The sequence below is a fragment of the Gambusia affinis genome, linkage group LG01 (assembly GCF_019740435.1).
Source record: "Gambusia affinis linkage group LG01, SWU_Gaff_1.0, whole genome shotgun sequence".
Classification (NCBI taxonomy): domain Eukaryota; kingdom Metazoa; phylum Chordata; class Actinopteri; order Cyprinodontiformes; family Poeciliidae; genus Gambusia; species Gambusia affinis.
Window position 1 is genome coordinate 34322737 of NC_057868.1, and position 20688 is coordinate 34343424.

Here is a 20688-nt window from a genome sequence, read left to right on the forward strand (position 1 = left end):
TTTTTTGACTACCGATATTTTCGACTTGTCCGGTTGGAAATGGAAATGAAATTCTTTCGGTGATCAACAAAGTCTCTCTTCACTTTGAATTTTCATCCTTTCAGGGTATATGATTTTGAAACGAGTCAGCTTCTGAGCAGTTTGTTTTTGAAAGAAATGTAACTGCGATGGTACCAGAAAGAGAGATGTAAAGTTTCATTAAGCAGTCACAGAAAGCTGTGAAAAAGAACCTTGTTCAGACTTGAGCAGTTGAGCATGGCATGGCCTGAACCCAAACAAGATTAATGTTAAAAAAGAATGTGACCACAGTGCATTAACCTCAGTGCATTATAATACTGACTTCTCCTTTGATAATGTGATACTTGAAGTGCTTCAATGCTGTGCCAAGAGTGAGAAGTACTCATTTCCTCTAACCGTTTTAACTTTTTTAACACTTGTCTTTGATATTTTTTGGTTGCTTTATGCACAGAGATCATCCTTTTGGGCTGTCCTGTTTTGAAACATAAGAAAAAAAATGGCACATCATGAACATTTTGAAAAAAGGAAATTTGTCATTTTAATCAAATTTGATTCGCTGTCACTGTCATTTGAGAAACTCTCATGGACTCATTTTGTGCCATTTCTTCCTGCCTGTTCATGACATCTGATTATTCATTAACTTAACCCGATTTTTTTCTCCTTTTTGTTTAGTTTGACTCATCTATGTGATGATTCCTCATTCATTCATTGCTTGTCTGAACCGAAACCATCGACCTATCTTCTCTTCCTCCCTTGCAGAGCTCTGTAGACCATAAAGAGTTCAAACGCTGTGGGCCCTTTGACCCCTATATTAATGCCAAGGTGTGTACACAGTGCTGTCGAAAGCAACATTTCTTCCTGAAGCGTTTCCTTGCTTTACTGCTGTGCTGACCTGCTGTGCTTGTTGCTGCTGCTGTATGGGGTCATGGGTCCTCTGCTGCTCAGCTATCAGGTGCTTTTATGCTCAGTCAGTACATGTTGATTTCTGCTATCTCTGGCGTTTCTCCCCATGTCTTAAATCAATCTGCATTTTGTTGGAATGTCATGTTCAAAGTTGGCATGTTTTCTTTTACATTTACATTTATTGCGAAATTGTTTCGCAATCACATTCAAACTATTACCGGTACATCATATTTAAAAAAGAAAACTGAATGTCTTTAGAGTTGCAGGTCGCGCTAATACTGGTACTAATACTTCTTTATTACTGGTCAGTTGGCTGCTGGTTCAATGTGTATTTTATAGAGATTTTGTCTGATAGACTAGTACTTGTTAAGTGTAAGAAAAATGTTTGAATGGTTTTCAATATTTGTGGTGTTACGTTAGGACGCCAGCAACAGTTGGTGTTTAGAGATCAACTTTCTTAACAGACCAGCAAGTTTAAGTGTCTTTGTTTTCACTTTTATTTTCATTTTGGATTTTTGGGAGTTGATCAGTGCTGTTACGTATGTCCTTCAAAAACGTAGGAAACCCCACCTCCAGAAGTACTTTTTTTCCATATACAAACAGGTGGAAGACCAAAGTTCAGTCATAAATAAATAAAATATACACAACACACCATCTTCACTGCAGTGCATGTTGGTTGTAGTATCATGCTGTGGGCATTGTTGGTCAGAGCAGATAGCCAGATGAATGGCAATCCTGTAAGAAAGCCTGTCAGATCTACAGAAGGTGGTTCTACAATGTTTTCAGTCAGGCGGACTGACGAAGGCATCATTCATTTTTCGGGTTATTTGTACTGCGACAGACTGGCGACCTGTCCAGGGTGAACCCTGCCTCTCGCCCGGAACGTAGCTGGAGAGGAACCAGCAACCCTCCCGACCCCATTAGGGACAAAGGGTGAACAGAAAATGGATGGATGGATGGTTATTTGTAAAAAAAAAAAAAAAAAAAAAAAAAAACAAAGAAGGAAATTTTTTTTTTTTTCTTGTACTTAAAAATAACATGCAATGTATTTCTGTTGGTTTATTACATAAAATTAGTCTTTGGAAGACAAAACAATTCTAAAAGTTACAAGGGCACGAAAACTGTTCCAGGCCACTGTATCTATGATATTTTTCTGATGGATAGCAATATATTTTATTGTCTCCTGCTTTACTATAAGTGCTTACAACAAAATAGCAGAGAAGGGTATTGCTTTTGTGCAGCCATTTATGATCCTTGCTGATTTTTCTTCTCTGCTTGGCACTAAAACTGTTGCAAACCTGATTTAAAACCTCGAGATCCTGATTCAGGTCTTATTGTCAGTAAACAATCTTTTGTTTTGGGGGAAATAAAAAGTCAGTCACACCTCTGTTTACAACAAAAACATTTATTAGGATGTATTCTGTTAAATATGACACTTTGTATGAGATTCTCACAATATATGACTATTTGGTAAAACTACCATGATTTCACAGTATCTCGGTATTTACACAAAACTTTAAAACTGAAATGGGTAACATGATCTTACTGCTTTTCATTCAAAAGAAAAAAAAGCAAACATTGTTGCTGCTACTCCGAAAATGATAAATGGGTCATTACAGTAAAATGTTCTCAGTAGCAATAATGTCTCATTACATTTTCATTCATATACCTTAGAAAACTGTAGAATAAACACATGTTAAATGTGGTAGTTGGGATTTTCATGTGCTTATTGTGGTAACGTGCAACACCTGTCCTGCTGTGGTTCCCAACCGAACCTTTCACAGCGTCCAAACCTCCAGTTTATTGTTGCCTATTTTCAAATGCTGCAGTATGTTAGACCACGCGGAAAAACGTTGGTCGTTCATGTAAAGCAGACTCTTTATCTAGCATGCTTATGTTACAAGTATTGTTTTGACCAAATGAATGCATGACTGGCGCTGAACAAACCCGACATACACAGTGTGGTTTCATGCATAGATAAACACACACACACACACGCACACGCACACATACATACACACTCCTGGTGGTTTGAAGGAAAACAGATGTAGCTGCTATACGTTTTGGAAAATAAATTATTGGAAATCCTTTGTTGACTGTCTAAAATATTAAAATTTAATGGCTTCTTATAGTTTGTGTCATCAATTTCTTATTACTTCAACAAATCTTCTTTTCATGGTCTGAATTTCTCCAAACCTAGGAGTCTGCAACCTTTGCAATCTTAAAAAGTTTAGTTTGTACCTTTAACTTTGATAGGCTTTCTGTCACACAAAAAAAACCTTTGCATTAGAATTGATCACTGGACTGAACTGTCCAGTCATCAGTTCCTAATGACTATTGGTAGTTCAAATACTGAACAATCAGAATTATTTTGTTCTCCCTGCAGACATTAGATTAATCCAAATGTAGAAATTCCAGCATTTTCTCTCAACCAGCTAACTACCTTTACAAAAATAAAATAAAATCTGAGAAATTTTTGGGGGGGCATTAAAGATGTAATTGAGGATAATATTGTAATTCCTTCATTTTCAGTTGAGTTTAAATTTAGTGTTAAATTCAACTGAATGGCCTAAACACCAACATTGGAGACCCATCTTCTAACTTTTTATTAAGATGGACTCTGTCACAGACTGAAATTTCTTATTATTCCTCAATGCTCCTCACTTCAGCTGTGGTTCATTTTTTGACACTTTTCCATTTTTGTTAAGTATGTCAGTCATTGGCCTTTCCATTTTTGAACATGTAGGCATGTGAATGAGTTGTTTTGTTGGGACAGAGTTCTGGTTCTTAATATAATAATCTCAGATTACATGTTGATGCTGAGGAAAGCCCCAGGTAAATTGCTTATGTCTGACACTCTCTCCCTCACAGTCAGGACAGCTAACGGTGTGTGTGCGTGCGTGTGTGTGTGTGTGTTTGGTCCATGTTTTTTTTCCTGCAGGTAGAGCTAGAGACTCGGTCAGGCATGTAGAGAAAGCTATTTTTATACGTTGTCACATCCACATCCCCCCAACTAATCTTCTTAGCTTTTGACTGGGAATGCTGGCTCAATTTAAATTCTGCTTCACTGTTTGACAGGGTGGGAATTCTCCTGCTTGTTTTATTTTCCCACACTTAGTCAAACTATTGAATTCACCAGTGATTGAAACTAAAATTCTGTTTTAGTTTTTAATGTCATTAGGATGGTTAGAGTTTTATAGGTTGAATTATGAATAAATTCTCTGGCCTGTTGTGCTTGATGGCATCATGTGACCAAGGGGATGGAGCATCACCCTGCAGTATCAGAGCAGCATCTCATGTGGAGGAAGAGGATGGGAGATTTCCAGCGTAGCAGTCTCTTTACATCAGCATCAAAGAGAAATTGCCATGCAGTGCCTGTCTGTGTAAGTTGTATGAGGTGTTTGTGTGTATTTGTATAGGGGATATGTGCCTCCTTTCCACTCCCACCACTCAGTGTGTTGAGCTGTGTCTGCTGAGGAGAAGGAGAGATAGAATGTTGCCATAGCAACCGTGGTATGGTGCGTTGGTCCTACAGTAGTGGCGAGTGGCCTGGTGGCATTATGGTGTGTTTCTGCTGGCTGAAAATGACGACAGGTACGTGAAGGGTCACTGGTCCTCAAGAAATCTGCTTGCAGTGGGTCAATTTAGCTGTTGCTCTGGTCCTGGAACCTGTTAGTCGGATGTTTATTCATTACTCTGAGCTGCTGTTTCCTGTTTATTGTTCATTTTGTGGGTTGGGCGCTCTGTTAAAGGTTGAAAATGTCTCGGCAGGAAAACACTCACCTGGATCTAATATGAGCAAATACTTGTGTTTTTGTAGAAAGTTAAAATTGATTCCTTAGCCATTTTTAAGCCTCAACGTAAAGAAACCATATCTTGGTTATTATTTTTAATTTTATATTTTTTTGTTTTCTTCCCTAAACTACTTGCATGTGGAAAAAATAACATTTGTTTACAGTTCAGAACGTTTGAAAATGTTTGAAAAATTTTTGATATAACTATTTTTTTTTCTTTCAACCTGACTATATTTTCAAAGAAAAACTGCAGAGTTGTATAAATTTCAAGATTTAAACTTCAACTGTGCAATGTTGACCTCCCAACTTACTTGTTCCTCACGAAAGCACAATTTTTTATTTTATTGCCTTAGCTTAGTCAGCTAGTTGGTCAGGGAAACAAGTGAGTTCCTTTAAAATCAACAAAATAAAGGAAGGTCAGCTGTTAAAAAAAAAGAGACCTTTTTCACTCTGAGATCCTCTCCATTCACCACAAACATCAAAACATATGCTCAAAAGTAGAAGACTGAAAGACATAAGATACATGGACACTTAAAAATTGTAACTGAGCCATTATGGTGATAACACATATGGTAGTACATTAAAAGTTTTGAGGAGTGGTTAAAAAAAGGGATACCGCTCAGACAGTGAGGATAAGAGTAAATAAAACCACCACAGAAATCTTGATACATAAAAACATTACTTTGTTTTTTTTATAAATAATAATTAATAATAATTAAGGCAACATAAAACAGTAATTCTGTTTAAAAAAAAAACAGAAATTAAAAATAAAATGCATTTAAATTATTTTTTTATTTTATCTTCTTTGTCTTTTACAAAAACATTTCCTATCATACTTAAATCTACTTTTTGTGTTGGCTGAACTCCTATCTGCTATGTTGGTCATGCATTTAACACAGTTTAAGTTGGTGATTTCTATCCTGCTAGTGGTTCACGTGACCAGGAGTCTACCCTTCGGAGTGAAAGTAAGGGGTGAAATATGTCAGAAATGCTCTCATGATGTTTTTTTTTTTTTTGGTTTGTTATTTTTTATTTGTTTTTTAAACTGACGGAGGGAATAGTCGCTGAAGTCATTTCAGCATGTTGTTCATTCTTGTTTACCCCATTATCAAGAACAACAGAGTTTCCCTTCTTTCCTCCGGCTGAAGTGTGTTTGCAGCCTGACGGCGCTTTCTTTTATGCTGTCACTTCAGTGTCCATTTCTGCCGTCATGAACACATCATGCTTCTCCTTTGACGTCTGCTGCCTGCCCTCATTTATGTTGCAGCAAAGAGGGGTCGAAGAGGGAAACCTCTTATTTTGCTACAGTCATCATTTTCACACCGCAGATTTTAGGGGCTCTCTTCAATGTCGGTCTGTTTAATTTGCAACCCAAGGAAAAAAGATTCAGAGCACAAATACAATCTGCTGTAACAACCTAAAAGCTTCTGAATTATCCAGAGTCTCTGAATTAAATCAGCAGCGAATGACTATGAAAGACTCAATTAGTTTTATGGTAAAAATTGGGGGGAAAAAATAGTCACCTACTAACAGAATTACAATTTATGGCAAAGAGCCATAGATGAACATAAATCTCATTGCAGGCCTGTTTACTCAGGAATGCGTGACTGTGTTTAAATAAATTGAGATCCATTAGAAGAGTCCAGAAATTTCCAATGTAATTATCCAAAGTACAAGGTGATTTGATGACACTTGTTTTTCTTTAGAAAGCGGTCCATAGCCAGTGTTGAAATAATAAAAAAAATATATTCCTTGCCATTATATCAAACACTTCAGGTTATAAACATGATAAATATTTTATTCTGTGCTTTTAAAGGCTAAAGAGGAGTGGTCATTGAGCGTTTGCCATAAATGTTTTAAGACATGAGTACATAATTAAAAGGTGGAAATAAATTTAAAAAAAAGACACCCTTTCTAAAGGTTTGAGGAAACCTTTCTTCATGTTTACCAGATTTGTAAGATGTAAGCGAAGCTAGCAGGGTTGGAGAAAGCAGGAAAAGGACATGCTTTGAGTTTTTTTCAGCCCTTTGGCATACTAGCTGTAACAGCTGCTCACCCCACCCTCCACCCAGCACTACTACTACAACCACCAGGGGCCAGGCTGATGTAACCGCTGCCAGCCTGCGCGTCACGTGACTGGGGTCGCCAGTCAAACCATGTTGCCATCTTGCAGCCTGGGGATGTGTGTATCAGCCTTCTCCCTCCCTGCCTCTCCGCCTGCCTCCCCTCCCTCTGTACAACATTCTGCAGTGTTATAACACAATGGAGTTTAATCTCCAGATGTTCCATAGTAGGTGAGGGGTGCATTCATCAATCATTATCAGTGGAGATGGTAATCTCCACTTGTCTGATATGCACTGAGGTCTAAATCAGATTTTCTACTTGCTGCTGCATGACAGCAGAAAGATAATTTTCATAAGGATCTGCTACTGTCCAGGAAGCTTTAGCGACGCCATATAACTCCAATCTCTTTCCCAGCAAGGCTGTTAGTCAGAGGTGCCACTTTGTTTAATGGCCTTCGGAGCTCAGTCTTGTTAGAGCATGATAGTTTGATGTCTCACGTGGTTTATGACAGCATGGAGTAAACGAGGCTCATCCTGGTGTTATTGAGCAATCTTGGCACTATACCCTATGGTATTATGCTGGAAGCCTCTGAATCCAACTTGTATAACAATGTACAAAAATATTCAATGTTATGGGTTCATGCTGCAGAATTCAAATCGGTGTAGTTGCAGCTTACTGAATTTTAAATGGAATACATTTTGTTTTGTTTTGTTTATTCATATTTATGTTTTTGTGTGAATCCGCATGCTTCTATCTATCTGTCACCCTGCTGCTGGTGCAGCTGATTTTCCCCACTAAGGGACGCAGGAGGTTTCTATCCTATAAACTATTGTTTATTGTGCTTTTGATAGTGTTTTGTGTTCTGTTTATGTTACTTATAGATATTAATATCTATAAGTATATTTATAGTGATTAATACATTATCTTTTTTTCATTTCAACAATCTTAAGATTTTTTTTGCTGCTTCGTCTGCAACAAACATCACTAAATGTAATAATGGCATACACAGAGTACATGTATGGATTCTAAATAATTAATCTAAATTTCTTTCCACGCACTTTACAATCTGACATTTGAATGATGATACATTTTCTATATAGTGTGCAGCCTAAGACTTAACCCTCATTAGTCAAAAAGTTGTAAAAGAAATTTAAGTGATCTGTTGCAAGGGAGCTTCTATTGTCAAATATCAGATTGTGATGGCCTTCATTTTCCTTCACATACTTCAGGATCTTTTATGATTTCTTAATATGGAACCAAGGGTAGTATCTTAGGCTTCATTTATTCATGTGATTTTTCTATCCATTCTGAAATCGTGATCATATTTAAACATTAATAGACGTTTATAAACGTAAATACTACAAACTGAAAGTTTTACCAATGCAAATTCAACAGTACTTCTGTATACATAGCTGCACATGAATGCATTTCATGGGAGATTCTCAATATGGATGTGTTGCACTTAAGTTAATGACTCAGTAAATTGAGTCATTACCAAAACTTGTTTTGCAGCCTAGTATTTTGCACCCTGTAAATCAGAGTATCGCGTTTACTGTCAGTGATGCAATGTTCATATCTGAGCGTCGCAGGTGTTTGGGACTAACTCAGCTCTGAATGGGGGAAAAAGGCCGTTGTGTGAATAACATGCTGCGCATCTCTTACATCAAAGGAGGCTTGGCTCGGTGTTCCACGTCTCCCATCAGTGAGTCGCACGGCCAGTCAGCCATGTTTAATTTGATCAGCTGCTGGCCGACACATCGCCGCTCTGCCTTGACTATCACATTGTAACAGGGAGACACATGGTGTTGAAATGATTCAAAGCTTTGAGATCAGGGCGCAAGTTCAGTGCATGTTGTTTTTGGAGTTTCGTGTCGCTGTATGATTTAGTAAGGAAATGAAATTCAGCTCTTGAGATGTTCTGTAGAAATCACTAGAGGCTAAAGGTGTCCACATTGGATTAAACTCCAATTTCCTCAACATTTTGTATTTATCTTCATAGAAGCCATAAAAAGCCTGAAAAAAAAAAAACGTACAAAAAAGCCTTCCATGCTAGATTGACTTGGATTACTACTCAGGCAGAAGATGTTCGTATTGCAGGAAGTGATTCATGCTGATGTAATCAAAGCATCCAAGTCATCTAAAAGCTCAGAGTAAATCTCTTCAAAAAGCTGTGACAAATGCTCAGTGGTGTGTCACAGATGAAACCCAGTGTACTCTTTTCACCATTTGATTTGAGTAGAAAATCATACAAATTGTAACTCCAGCTGAGGTAACCCACTCAGGCTGTGAAAATCACAGTCTCTCTCTTTTTCCTCTGTCTCCACTGCAAAAACACAAATTTTAACCAAGCATTATTTGGTCCAATTTCTAAAGCAAATATTTTAAATAAGACAAACCTTTTAAGCAAGGTATAGGAACTTGTCTTAAGTTAATAATTCCATAATACTGATTAAAAGGTTATTGTTCTACTGGCAGATTATTTCACTTGTAACGAGACATTTTTCCTGTTATAAGTGAACTAGTATTATTTTCTGTGTGTGTTTTTGGGGCGTTCTCCTTTGATAGGCAGGTGTTGATAAGTTTCTCAAAGAAGTGCCTCTTTTTCTTTAGATTCATCTGACCTGCCTTGACCAGTACTCTTTCTTCCTCTTTACCTGCATAGGAACATCCCTACTGGGTCCATCTTATGCCACGGTTTTGTCAAAGTATCATTCATGAGTTGGTAACACCTGTCCTATAAATTGTGTCCTGTTAGTCCCCCTCCGCTCCTCTTTGTGGCCTGCTTACAGTGGCACAGCTGGCCCGCTCCTCTGAGAGTCACCCAAACTGGCATCATACATGTCCATGTGGGGATTTCTCACACCAGCTGTCGGGCCTTTGAAGGTAGCTCTGTATGTCTGGAATGACTGCCACTCAAAGCATGTGGCTCCACAACGGCAGGAATTTTTTTGCCACGCCCAACTGTTGACAACAGATTGCAATAAGAAAACTAGGGCCGTAGAGATCATTTTCCAGATAATCAGGAAACATTTTCACACCTCTGGCAACTGGGCATCGGAATTGCAACACTTTACTTTAGTTTTTTTTTCGTTGCTTTTTTACTGCTCATTTGCCAAAAAACAAATAAACAAACGAAGACAACATCCTTAATTCAGACCTCTCTGTCTATCCATTCTTTCACTGCTGGGATTGTTGATTGAATTGTGTTGCCCCCTGCTGGCTGCTCATGTTAAGGATCACCAGCAGGCCTGGAGGTTCTCATGTCTAATGGGCATCGATCTTACCGCTACATGCAAGTCATTAGATCCAATCTACACCATTTAGTGAGATAATGTTGTAATCAGTGCTTTTAATTGCTACTCAGTCCGCTCGCCTGTTTACTTCACAGATAAGTAAACATAGTTCATTTAGACAAAATGAACTTTGACTATGTGGATGGATTTTTTTTGTTGCTCTTAAGGAGGAATCCTCTGGATGTTTACTCTCTCATCCAATGAATCAGCTGCATTATGTAATATGTAGAATTGTTGAGGTTCCTTAAGATGACAGTTTAAAGGTTTATTTTATTGGCTCTCCTGTCAAAGATGTGGGAAACCAAAAAAAAACCTTTGTGACAAAGTCTAGACACCACCGTAGGTGTATAGCGTATCCAAAAATTGTACTCAAGAAAGGGTAGAAATACTTCAACATATTTTTAATAAGTAGTCATCCAAGAAATTACTCCAGTAATCGTAAAAGGTATTTTGTAAAAAGGCTACTCAGGTACTTATTCAATATTTAAAAGTTGCCTCTTCAGATGGACCAAAACATAATGGTATGTGTAAATGTTTAAATTTTGAAGAGTCAAAATAAAAACAAGTTATATAAATGACATAATTGCAAGTGAACGAATTCAGGCAAAGTAAGTATTTTTACAAATAAATTTGGTTCAATATAAAATTTATAAAACGCTAACAAAACCCACAGGTGTTTGTCTGGTGAATGTTTGGTTAGAACAAGCTTGTTCTTCATGCAATGAAGCTACTCAAAGCATAAAGTACAACATAGTAGAGATACTAATAAAAATATTTTTTTTTTCCTCAAGACTTACTCAAGTAAATCTGCATAACTATCTTAGTTACTACAAAACTCTGGACACCACTTCTTTAAACAAACCTCTGAAGGCTGAGCAGAATAGAATAGTAAAGAAGGGAGGACTCAGGATGATAAATGCAGATAAATGGCCCAGCCACTGTACTGCTTAAAAGACACAGACATTTATGAACCTGAACAGCAAGACCAGCTAGGAAAAGTACCTCATTCCTTAGTGAATTCTGATCTCTTGTCACATCGGCCTGTCTCTTTTTATTCCAACGTGTTTGTTCGCACCCTGCTGCCCCAGGCAGTCGTCCCCAGTACCTTCCTTCATTAGTCCATGCATGTAGTCTGAGTGAAGCTTCTCCCGACTCTACCAGGACACGCACCTCCGGGTTTTCTGTGGGTTTCCTTAGGGGTGTCACTTTTTTAAACAACCTTTTTATTCTGCTACTGTGGAGGGCTTTGCATCTTCCATTGTGTGTGTTACTTTTCCCTCAAGTCTCACCGTTCTGCTTGACGTCCCAACAGAACAACGACAATGAGACGCCGCTGCACTGTGCCGCTCAGTACGGCCACACCCAGGTGGTGCGCCTGCTGCTAGACGAACTGACGGACCCCACCATGAGGAACTACAAGTTCGAGACCCCATTGGATCTGGCCGCACTGTACGGTCGACTGGAGGTGGTCAAGCTGCTGCTCAGCGCCCACCCCAACCTGCTCAGCTGCAACGCAAAGAAACACACACCTCTGCATCTGGCCTCTCGGAATGGACACCTGTCTGTGGTGGAGGTGCTGCTGGATTCTGGCATGGACATCAACTATGAAGTGCGTTCTGCATTTTTCTCTTTTTTTATTACTACCACATGTGTGGCAGCTTCTTTTTTCAAACGTTTCTTAATAAATCAAATTATGTTGTGTAACTTCTCCCTCTAAAGCTCTTAGATTAAAAATAAAACTCCTGATCTCTCAGTTTGCATATGAACCGTTATATGAATTCAGATCCAATCTTTCTCCTGGTGGTGGAGCCTCAGGCTGCGTCTCAGGACCACACTGACTCCCATCTGCCTGGATTGACTTCCCCCTCCTTTCCTTTTGAAGTCAAGGATTTTGGATCTGTTCAGAATCCTCCGGGCTCTTGCACCCTGCAGGTTTCAATTAGCACAGCCCTGTGAGCTGGAAAATGATCCACTTTTACTTCTCAACCACGTAATTGTCTTTAAACTTCAAACTGGTTGGTTCACAGAAAAATCTTGTTGCCAAACATGGTTTGTATTTTTCAACTCTTGTTGCTGTAACTATGCTGGTTGACTCAACTGGGGAATGAAGGAAGTAAACAAACTCTTTATTTTTTATATTGCATTTGAATGTCAGATTTAGATGGTTGAATTTCTTGCTTTTTTTCCTTCTTTTTATGAGCTTTTTTTTCCCGCCATACAGACAGAGAAAGGCAGTGCCCTCCATGAAGCCGCCTTGTTTGGAAAGAAAGATGTGGTACAGAAACTACTCAGTGCAGGTTGGTGTTCATAATCAATACAGTTCATAAAAATGCATTATTACCCTAATTATCTTTTCATTTACTGTCTTGTGCTAACAAACTTCAATTTATTTTATGGGGATTTTATGTGAAACAACAACTCAAAGAAGCGCAGATTTGGGAAGTGGAAGGAAAATGGTGATCATTTTTCAGACCATTTACAATTAAAAAACTGAGCTTTGTTGTGAATTTGTATCCAGTACACATCACTCAAAACAAAGTCTAGCTGCCTTCAAATTAATTAGCAATAAACAGTGTTCACATGTGTTTTATTTAAGTTCAGTATAAAACCAGAGAAAATCAAGACCAAAGAACACAGCAGATGGATCAGTCTTAAAGTTTTGAAGAGATGTAAAGCTGGGTTTAGTTATAAAACTATATCCAAGGTTTAATCTAAACTTTAAAGTTTTTTAAACCTTCAGAAAAATGTCTGTCCACATAAACTGACAGACAAGTAGAGCATCAATCAAAGAAGCTAATGGGCTTATAGTAACTCTAGTAGAAATATACAATCTCTGTGGAGGATTTTGTTGACAAACCAACTCTCATTTATGCACTTCACTAATCTTGCCTTTTACTGAAGAGTAGCAAGAAGAAATCCATTTGTAGAAGAAGCACTTGCTTTGCCTTGCGGAAAACTCAAGCCTTGCAGTTTTCCGCAAGGCATGTATGGGAAATACCAAAGTTTGGAAGAATATTTGAATATTTGACTTGCTGGCCTACATTCAAAACTAACAGTTCACATTGTCCTGGTGGTGGCAGGAGCATGCTGTGGGGATCCTGCCCTTTAGCATGGACAGAATATCTGGTTTGAAGTGATGGGAAGATGAATGGACCTAAACACAAGGCAGTTCAGGTTAACACAGTTCAAGTTAAAGTTCCAACCTAAAGCCCAATTAAAATCTGAAAATTGATTTCCACTTGCAATTATGGACTATTTGGAGTTTCTCAGTCAAACATAATCCAAACCAAATGAAAGTTTGCGGCCTATTAAGACAACAAAATGTGAACAAGCTAAAGGAGTGAATTTATTGTTTTTACAGGTATCGATGTAAATATTTTTGACCAAAAGGGACTGACGGCGCTGGACACTGTCAAAGACATGCCATCCCAGAAAAGCAGAGAAATAGCTGCACTCATCCTGGGTAAAGTCCAAATGTGCAACAGAGAGATGCAGGGAAAGTACCGTTTGATTTCTCTGTGATATAATCTTCTGTTTGCTACAGGGCACAAGGCTGGAAAACCACCGGACATTGAACTTCCTCCTCCGCCCATTCCTCCACCTCAGGAGAGCCCCAGCCCGAGTAAGAAAGGTGAGATTTTATCAAAATGTTCTCAGAAAACTTGGTGATCCTGTTTAAGCAGCATAGCAGTTTAAAATCATTCCAACCTGTTCTCCAGGTAACCTGGACAAAGTGACGGAGCTCATATCAGGGCTGGCCCTGGGGCCCGAGGAGGAGAGTCCCTATGAAGCTCTGTTTGAAGCCACATCGTGCCACTCTTTAGACAGCCTCACTAGTGGCAAGTCCTCCGACAGGGACTCAGGACGGCCAGACAGTGAAGTTGGCAAGGTTGGCATTATTGCAGCTGATCCCACCGTCACACAAACACAAAATAAAACAGCACACACACGTTTACAAATCCAAAACCTCCACTAGAGGGAGATGGTTCTTCATGTTGTGTCTAACTGAGCTTATAAAAATCCCGTCAATGGTTCTGTTGACATTACTTTTTTAATTGTATACTCCTTAGCTATTATCTTGAATAAAAATGAGTTTCCAAATATTACAAGACAATTTATTTTTTTACAGAAAGATCGGGTTGCCCACTCATCACATGTTGCTCCAGGTCATGAAGAAGAGATGAGCTCAGAGGTATGGTGAATTGTAGTTGAACACCTTAACTTTTTTTATATGATCTATGTTTGCATATGTACATAATAATCATAAAAATATGTTTTAGCAAGTTGTAGTAAACATAATCAGAATTAAAGACAATGATTAAGAGGAAATCTTTGATTCCTTTACATATTTGAAAGTGTTATCAAGTGTACGTGTATGAAATCCCACCTCCTGGACCTCCATAGTCTTGTCTGCATAAAATGAAATAAACATTTTTAACAAAAACCAGTGACTGTCACAACTCCCTAAAACCTTCACTTCATGGGCATCATGCTTTTCTATCATAATTTAAACTTTCACAATGCACTATTTTAAAAATAACATTTGGAGAAATGTTAATTTTATTCTTTAATAAAACCTGATATGCTTTTCCACATATTTGTGTCAGGCTTTCAGTTTAGTTTTTGTCTAATGAAACCCCAAAGGATTTGTTTTCAGCTGCTTTCCCAAAATTGACCCCATCTCTTCATGGCTGTTTTTGAATGTTAGTTTTGTGGCTAACAGTGCCATCATTTTATTTATTTCCAAGTAATAATTTATTTCTGTTAAACCAGCTTTTCTGTTTTTTAGCCCTAAGTAGCTAATTAACATTTTCCCTTAAGCTAAATAATCGGTATCATCAGGATGCAGAACAAACCTTTATTCTGCATGCTGTTGAATAACTAATATACCACAGCTATTTACTGATACATAGTAAATATACTTGGATCCAATACTGACCTCTGGGTGACTCCAAGAACAATATGAAGAGAAATATATTAATATCTCTGCCAAATGGAGCAAACTTCAGGACGATTATCCTTCTGTTCGCTTCATGATCAGCTAGAAACTCAGCTGGTAATTTTTCCCAATATCTTCATCATTTAGACACAACACATCACACCTTCTCAAGAGTTCTGTTTCCTTTTTTTCTGTAGGTTCTTTATTTAGGTAGCAGCACGGATCAGAGGAGAGAGCCAGCAGAGGTACAGGAGGATCACACGTACGAGTTGCTGCTGACCGCAGAAACCAAAGTCCCACCGCCCAATCTGGAGTCCCAGTCCAATAAAGGTAATTGTGAGCTTTTAGTCTAATCCAGAGGGAGGAAGATTTGAAGATTAAATGTACTTTCCCCATTAGTTTGTTGATGTTTTAAGTGGTATGTTTGTGCTCAGTTTTTCTGGGGGAACATTTCAGAAGTTTGTTTACTCTGTTTAATTCAAGATCTCTTGCAATTGTGTGAGCCAGGATTCATCTTTATTCAGATAAGCAGCCACAAAATATGTAACCTTTTGAATCTGCACAAAGTGTGAAACAGAATTAAATAAAGAGAGCCATGTGATCCGTAGCTGTTGAAGTAAATGTTTTAAAACAGTTAACTTGAGAACGTTCTGGGTTGGCTGGCTTCACCTGGGCTTAACCATTTGTACAATGTCCCTGGTTTGAGTGGAATCGTGTTTCCGCCATAATGGTGCTTAAAAAGAAAAAGATCACCAATTTTGAGCTGAACAGTTGAGTAAGTAGTTTTTCTATCTGCTTTAGAACCATTTCATCATCTATGCACTCTGCTCAGCTGGCAGGTCAATCAATGTAAATGCAGACTGACATGCAGATAATGTCACTATGCATAAAACATATTTCACTTCCGTTATGCTCTGCATAAGGTTCCTGCTGGCAGTCAGAACCAGTTACAGGCACTCTCTATTTTAGAATAAATCCTCCTTCCTTACTCTGTTTTCTGTCTTCTCAGATGAAAATGCCTCTAAACAGTCTTCCAACAGTATCCTACCTCAGGTAATGATTTTGCCTACCATAATTTTTCCATGCTGAACGATTTCTCTCTGCATACAAGACGTGCTCAATTTTGCTTTGATGAAATGGGGCCTGTCTTACTTTATGTCATGTCTGGGAAAAGCCTTGAAAACCAAATATATTGAGACTTGGATATTAACAGCTTCTAGATTACAACTATGTAGCAGCAGGCTGTACTGGAAAAATACAAAAGTTTCCTTTGTACAGCAGCTACACTGGTGCAATGTTTCCTAATTTGTTAGATAGGCATGGCAAATGATAAAATGAATTTTGTTATTTTTCCAAGATTACACGTCTATGGCAAATTATTTTTTAACATATTCTTCTTGTAAAGGATTTATGACAACTTGTTTTTTGTTTTTAAGGAACTTTACCACCATACTGCTTTATCTTGTACAATTTTTGTGCTGCACAGAACAACTTTTTCTAAATCTTATTGTGGCACGGAAACCTGAATGCATTCTACTTACATAATTTGCTAAAGCTTATTGCAATCCAAAAACGATGCATTGTTTCAGTGAGCGTTAAAGCCATAAGAAGTTTTGAAAATATCTCTTGGTGCAAAAACTTTGTACCTTTTTGCCACTCTAAAATGGTACAGAACAGGAGTAAGCTTTAATCTGTCTTAAAACTAAAAATTAAACATTTATCAGCAGAGCTGAGACCAGACCTTCTTCCACTGAAAGGGCCATACAATTTAAATGTAACCTTTTCAAGTCAAGATAATTGCTAACCTCTTGTTAAAAGACCAAGTCATGTCCTCAAATGGAGAAGAATTGAACTCAGTATGTGAGACCCCTTGATTTATTACATTGATAATATTAATCCCAGTTTTAACCATTCAGGTAACATGTTCTGCTTGTTGTTGCCACCCAGCTACAGCCCCACCTGCTCCTCATTATAGAGATGTGTCTTCAGCTGTCTGGTTTCATTGGATCTTAAATTGGTCCTGTAATCTCATCATCATATTACGATGATACATTTAATGTTAGGACAGGGTGAGGAATAGTCTGTTACAGCTAATATGATTGATTGCCCTCTGCACAGGAATTCTTTGAAAGTTAGCAGCCGTGACTAAACTTTGGACTGTATCTTCTTTTAGCGCAAATCCTCTGTGCCCCCCAATGACCTCAGACCCCCAAGTAAGACGGCAGACAGCCTACACCCTCCTGCCCGGATCGCTCCACGAGCACCAGGAGGTGAGTCCTCTGATTGTAGTTACCAAATAAGGCACAACAGCCCTGGCTGTTTACTGCTGCGAGGGTAAGAAAAGATCCGACCCGCTGGACCCGAAAGCCACCAGCCAAGCACGTCGATGAAACCGGAGAGATGCATTTGAGTTCGATGCATCCGAGATGGGCTGGCTTGCATTAGGCTCAGCGACGGAATGCACAATTGGCGTTCTCGGGCAGCAGAGCGGATTTTCCCCATTGGGAGAGAGCTGACTGATGTGCTCTGGCAAATGGGAAAGGCTCCCTTCACTGCCAATATGAAACTGAATTCTTGATCAGATTGTGACATTCCGATCTTAGATCCACGTCTCGCCTTAAAACTGGATGTACCGCTTTAATTGGGTGAGTGTGGAGCAGGGATGAGGATGATGAATGTTGGATACATTGCAAAAATCTTCATATCCCTCAAATGTTTTGCTTTACTTTTTGACATATTACCTCATCAAACTTTAATGTATTCCTTTTGGATTTTATAGAAACACAAAGTAGCAGAGTGTAGGTTTTAGAAAGTGTAAAGGACACATTGTTTTGTCAGTAATTACAAGGTTGACACCTTAACATCGATTTAGTGTTTTTAGCTGAAAGAATGTATAATAGAAATAATATTTGGAAATGTAAGGTAGATGATTGAATTCTTGTTTTTTCTGAGCATTAGATTTTTCTGAAATTGAATGTAGATGGTGTTTGTAATCAGTTAGTAAAAGAAGTTCATTCTTCCATAATTTCCAAGATTAATAATCCAGATCGGCAGCTGGCATCCCTACTGTCATCTTTAAATAGTTTTTGTGCTTCAGACTCATCATTAAATGTTTGTTGTACGTTTAGACCTAATCATTTAAAACTCAATGTAATTTGTGGGAGTTACATTTGTTAATTTAATCTTCTACATAATTGGTTTCAGTTTAAACACATTCACAAACACTCCTAACTTCTCAGATGTCTTATCATGTCCTGTTAGAATTCTTGAACCTTTTTTTTTTATACTAGAAGAGGAAGCAAAGGGAATCCAGATTACGAGGTATAGATGTATCTTTCCTCCTTCTGTTTCTGGTATTAAAGCCACAAAAAAAAAACAAAAAAAAAAACACAAATTAACTCACTATTACAACGGTCTTGAATGATATGTTTCTTCCTTTGTTGCCTTTTATGCAAGTGTTTGCTTCTTGTTTATATATTTGATAAGATGGGCCTTACTTCCTCTGCTCGCCTGGATGTGTACGGTTCATCTGTATGACTTCGGGGAACAAACCTCAGCTCTTGGTGTGGCGGGTAGAGGACATCTGCAGGGTCAGAAATATGACCGAATTTATCTTTTGTCAAAAACAGACTGCTGTTCTCAGCAGGAATGTTGTGGTTCCTAATGGATTTCCAGTGATACATGTTTTGTTTTTGGTGCTCCCAGGGAATGCGCTGCACAGATAGTGATTCATAAACCTGGACTTGTTGGTCTATATGGATTTCTTTTGTTGATTTGCAACTTTTGGGCACTTGTTGCTGTATCACTCCAACCTACAGTTCCTGGTAGAAGTATTAATACCAGTTGGACATTTTTACAGCTTGTCACCGTACAACCACTGTGAGATTTTGTGTGGTAGAACAACACAAAAAATAAAATCAGTCATGCTTTTTTTTCTCCTTTTTTTTTTTTTTTTTACATGTAAAAAAGAAACATATGTGTTGTTGTTTGGCAGCCCAAGATCTGTCACATTTGATGGAGAGGCAGTGAGAACATGATTTTTAAAATCTTAAAAAAATCATGAAATGGTTTCAGACCTGGACTTTGACTGGGCCATTCTAACATTTTATCCTATGATGTAAACTGTGCTTTTACAGCTCTAGTTGCATGTTTAGGGTTTTTCTGTAAGTGGAAGGCGAATCACTGTTCAGGATTGGTCTGGATTTAACACCGCCAGATTTAACTGTAGAATAAAAGGCACTCTTTGAAGAAGTAAGTCTTATTTCATTAAGCTTTCAGGAAAAGGTGTGATTGTTGTTTTTATTTCTTTCCGAAATTGTGAACAGAGGTCTTTAGTAGCTTTAATAATGTCCACATGTCTGAAGTCTCACAGTGACCAACTCAAATGAATGAATGTCTTTGAATTTAAACTAAAAACAGAACATGTTTTTCCACTTTGAAACGATACAGATGGAGGAATGACGGCCAGCGCTGTCTCCAAACATGACATTATTAGTCAGATATTAGCGGGGTCGATGTTGCCAAGTAAAACACATGTCCCACCTCCGCGGTGACCTCACCCCTGTGCTAAACACTGCTTTATCATCTGATTGTGTGTGTGTGTTTAACTCCCTGCCAGGGCTAACACCACGTGGGCCCGCTGGGTTCACACTGATGTGCTCATTGGGCGTTCACACTCCTCCAGCTGCCAAGGAGAGCGTGGGTGTTTGGTTGTGATCTCGACATGTGTACGGAACGCTCGCTCACCCCTTACAACGGGCACACGCAAAAACTCCCCCACACACTCTTTTTCTGTGTGTCAGGGTGTTGTTTAGTTCACTCCCTCACTGCAAATGGTCCCTGAACCCATACAGATGAACATTGGTGAGCTCCGTTGTATTCTGTTTAGTTTTATCGAGCTTGCAAGTTTTGTGTTGGACCGAAGCATGCCGACTGCACCTGGTTGTTTCTTTCCTGCGATTCTGCTGCCCCAGATTCGCTGTCACCAAACACCCCAACCCTGTCACCCCAGCAGAGCCCACACACACACACACACACACACACACACACACACACACGCACTCTCACAGCATGTGTCACAGCACTAATTATCAGGAGTCTGGCTGCTAGAGGATAGGGTGATTCAAATTTCCATTCCTGAGCCACCCTGAGGGTTTAGAATTAGAAGCCAGAAGACGCAGAGGACGGCCGGTGAAGGCAGCAGACGGCGACACGCATCGCTACATTAGAGAAGAGGACGACTGTAGAACCAGGTTGAGAACAGTGGGTTTCGTTCTTTTGGGGTTTGTTTGTTTCTCAAGAAGGCACAGTTGAGTTGTGGTAGATTTTATTGTGGGAAAAGAAGCTTAGAAGCAGTAATTCCTTCAGGAGAGGGAGGGGGAAAATCTAATTGTCTTCGCTTTCAATCTCTTTGCGAGTTTGTTTTTCCGCTAAGGACTGCCACTGTAAGTTTTTCTCTTCATATTATTGCGCCATTAAATGTGTGTAGGTTTGCACAAGGAGATGATTTAGTGGCTTGGAGGGATTCCTAGCTGGGGAAGCTGACCTAACATCCTGGTTGACGTGAAGCAGCTCACTGCGATGACTTGCTTCAACTCTCTGTTACAAAACGCAGGCAGCCTGTGATTGCCGTCAGACGGCTGCAAGCTGGCTCTGGAATTCGCTCGTTTCTCCTGCC

At 38.9% G+C, this 20688-nt stretch overlaps 1 protein-coding gene across 6 annotated transcripts in view; it reads left to right on the forward strand.

Annotated features, from left to right (window-relative positions):
• Positions 1–20688, forward strand: part of LOC122838443 (ankyrin repeat and SAM domain-containing protein 1A-like) — a 64227-nt gene that overhangs the window by 17288 nt on the left and 26251 nt on the right. For 5 of the 6 annotated variants that reach the window (XM_044129091.1, XM_044129099.1, XM_044129107.1 and 2 more), the window contains exons 4-13: positions 778–840; positions 11385–11681; positions 12294–12369; positions 13434–13535; positions 13617–13703; positions 13792–13961; positions 14202–14264; positions 15209–15341; positions 16021–16064; positions 17185–17281. In XM_044129091.1, the coding sequence (XP_043985026.1) occupies positions 778–840; positions 11385–11681; positions 12294–12369; positions 13434–13535; positions 13617–13703; positions 13792–13961; positions 14202–14264; positions 15209–15341; positions 16021–16064; positions 17185–17281 (1132 nt within the window). The remainder of the gene's footprint in view (positions 1–777; positions 841–11384; positions 11682–12293; positions 12370–13433; positions 13536–13616; positions 13704–13791; positions 13962–14201; positions 14265–15208; positions 15342–16020; positions 16065–17184; positions 17282–20688) is intronic. The other variant, XM_044129135.1, reaches the window with a different exon arrangement.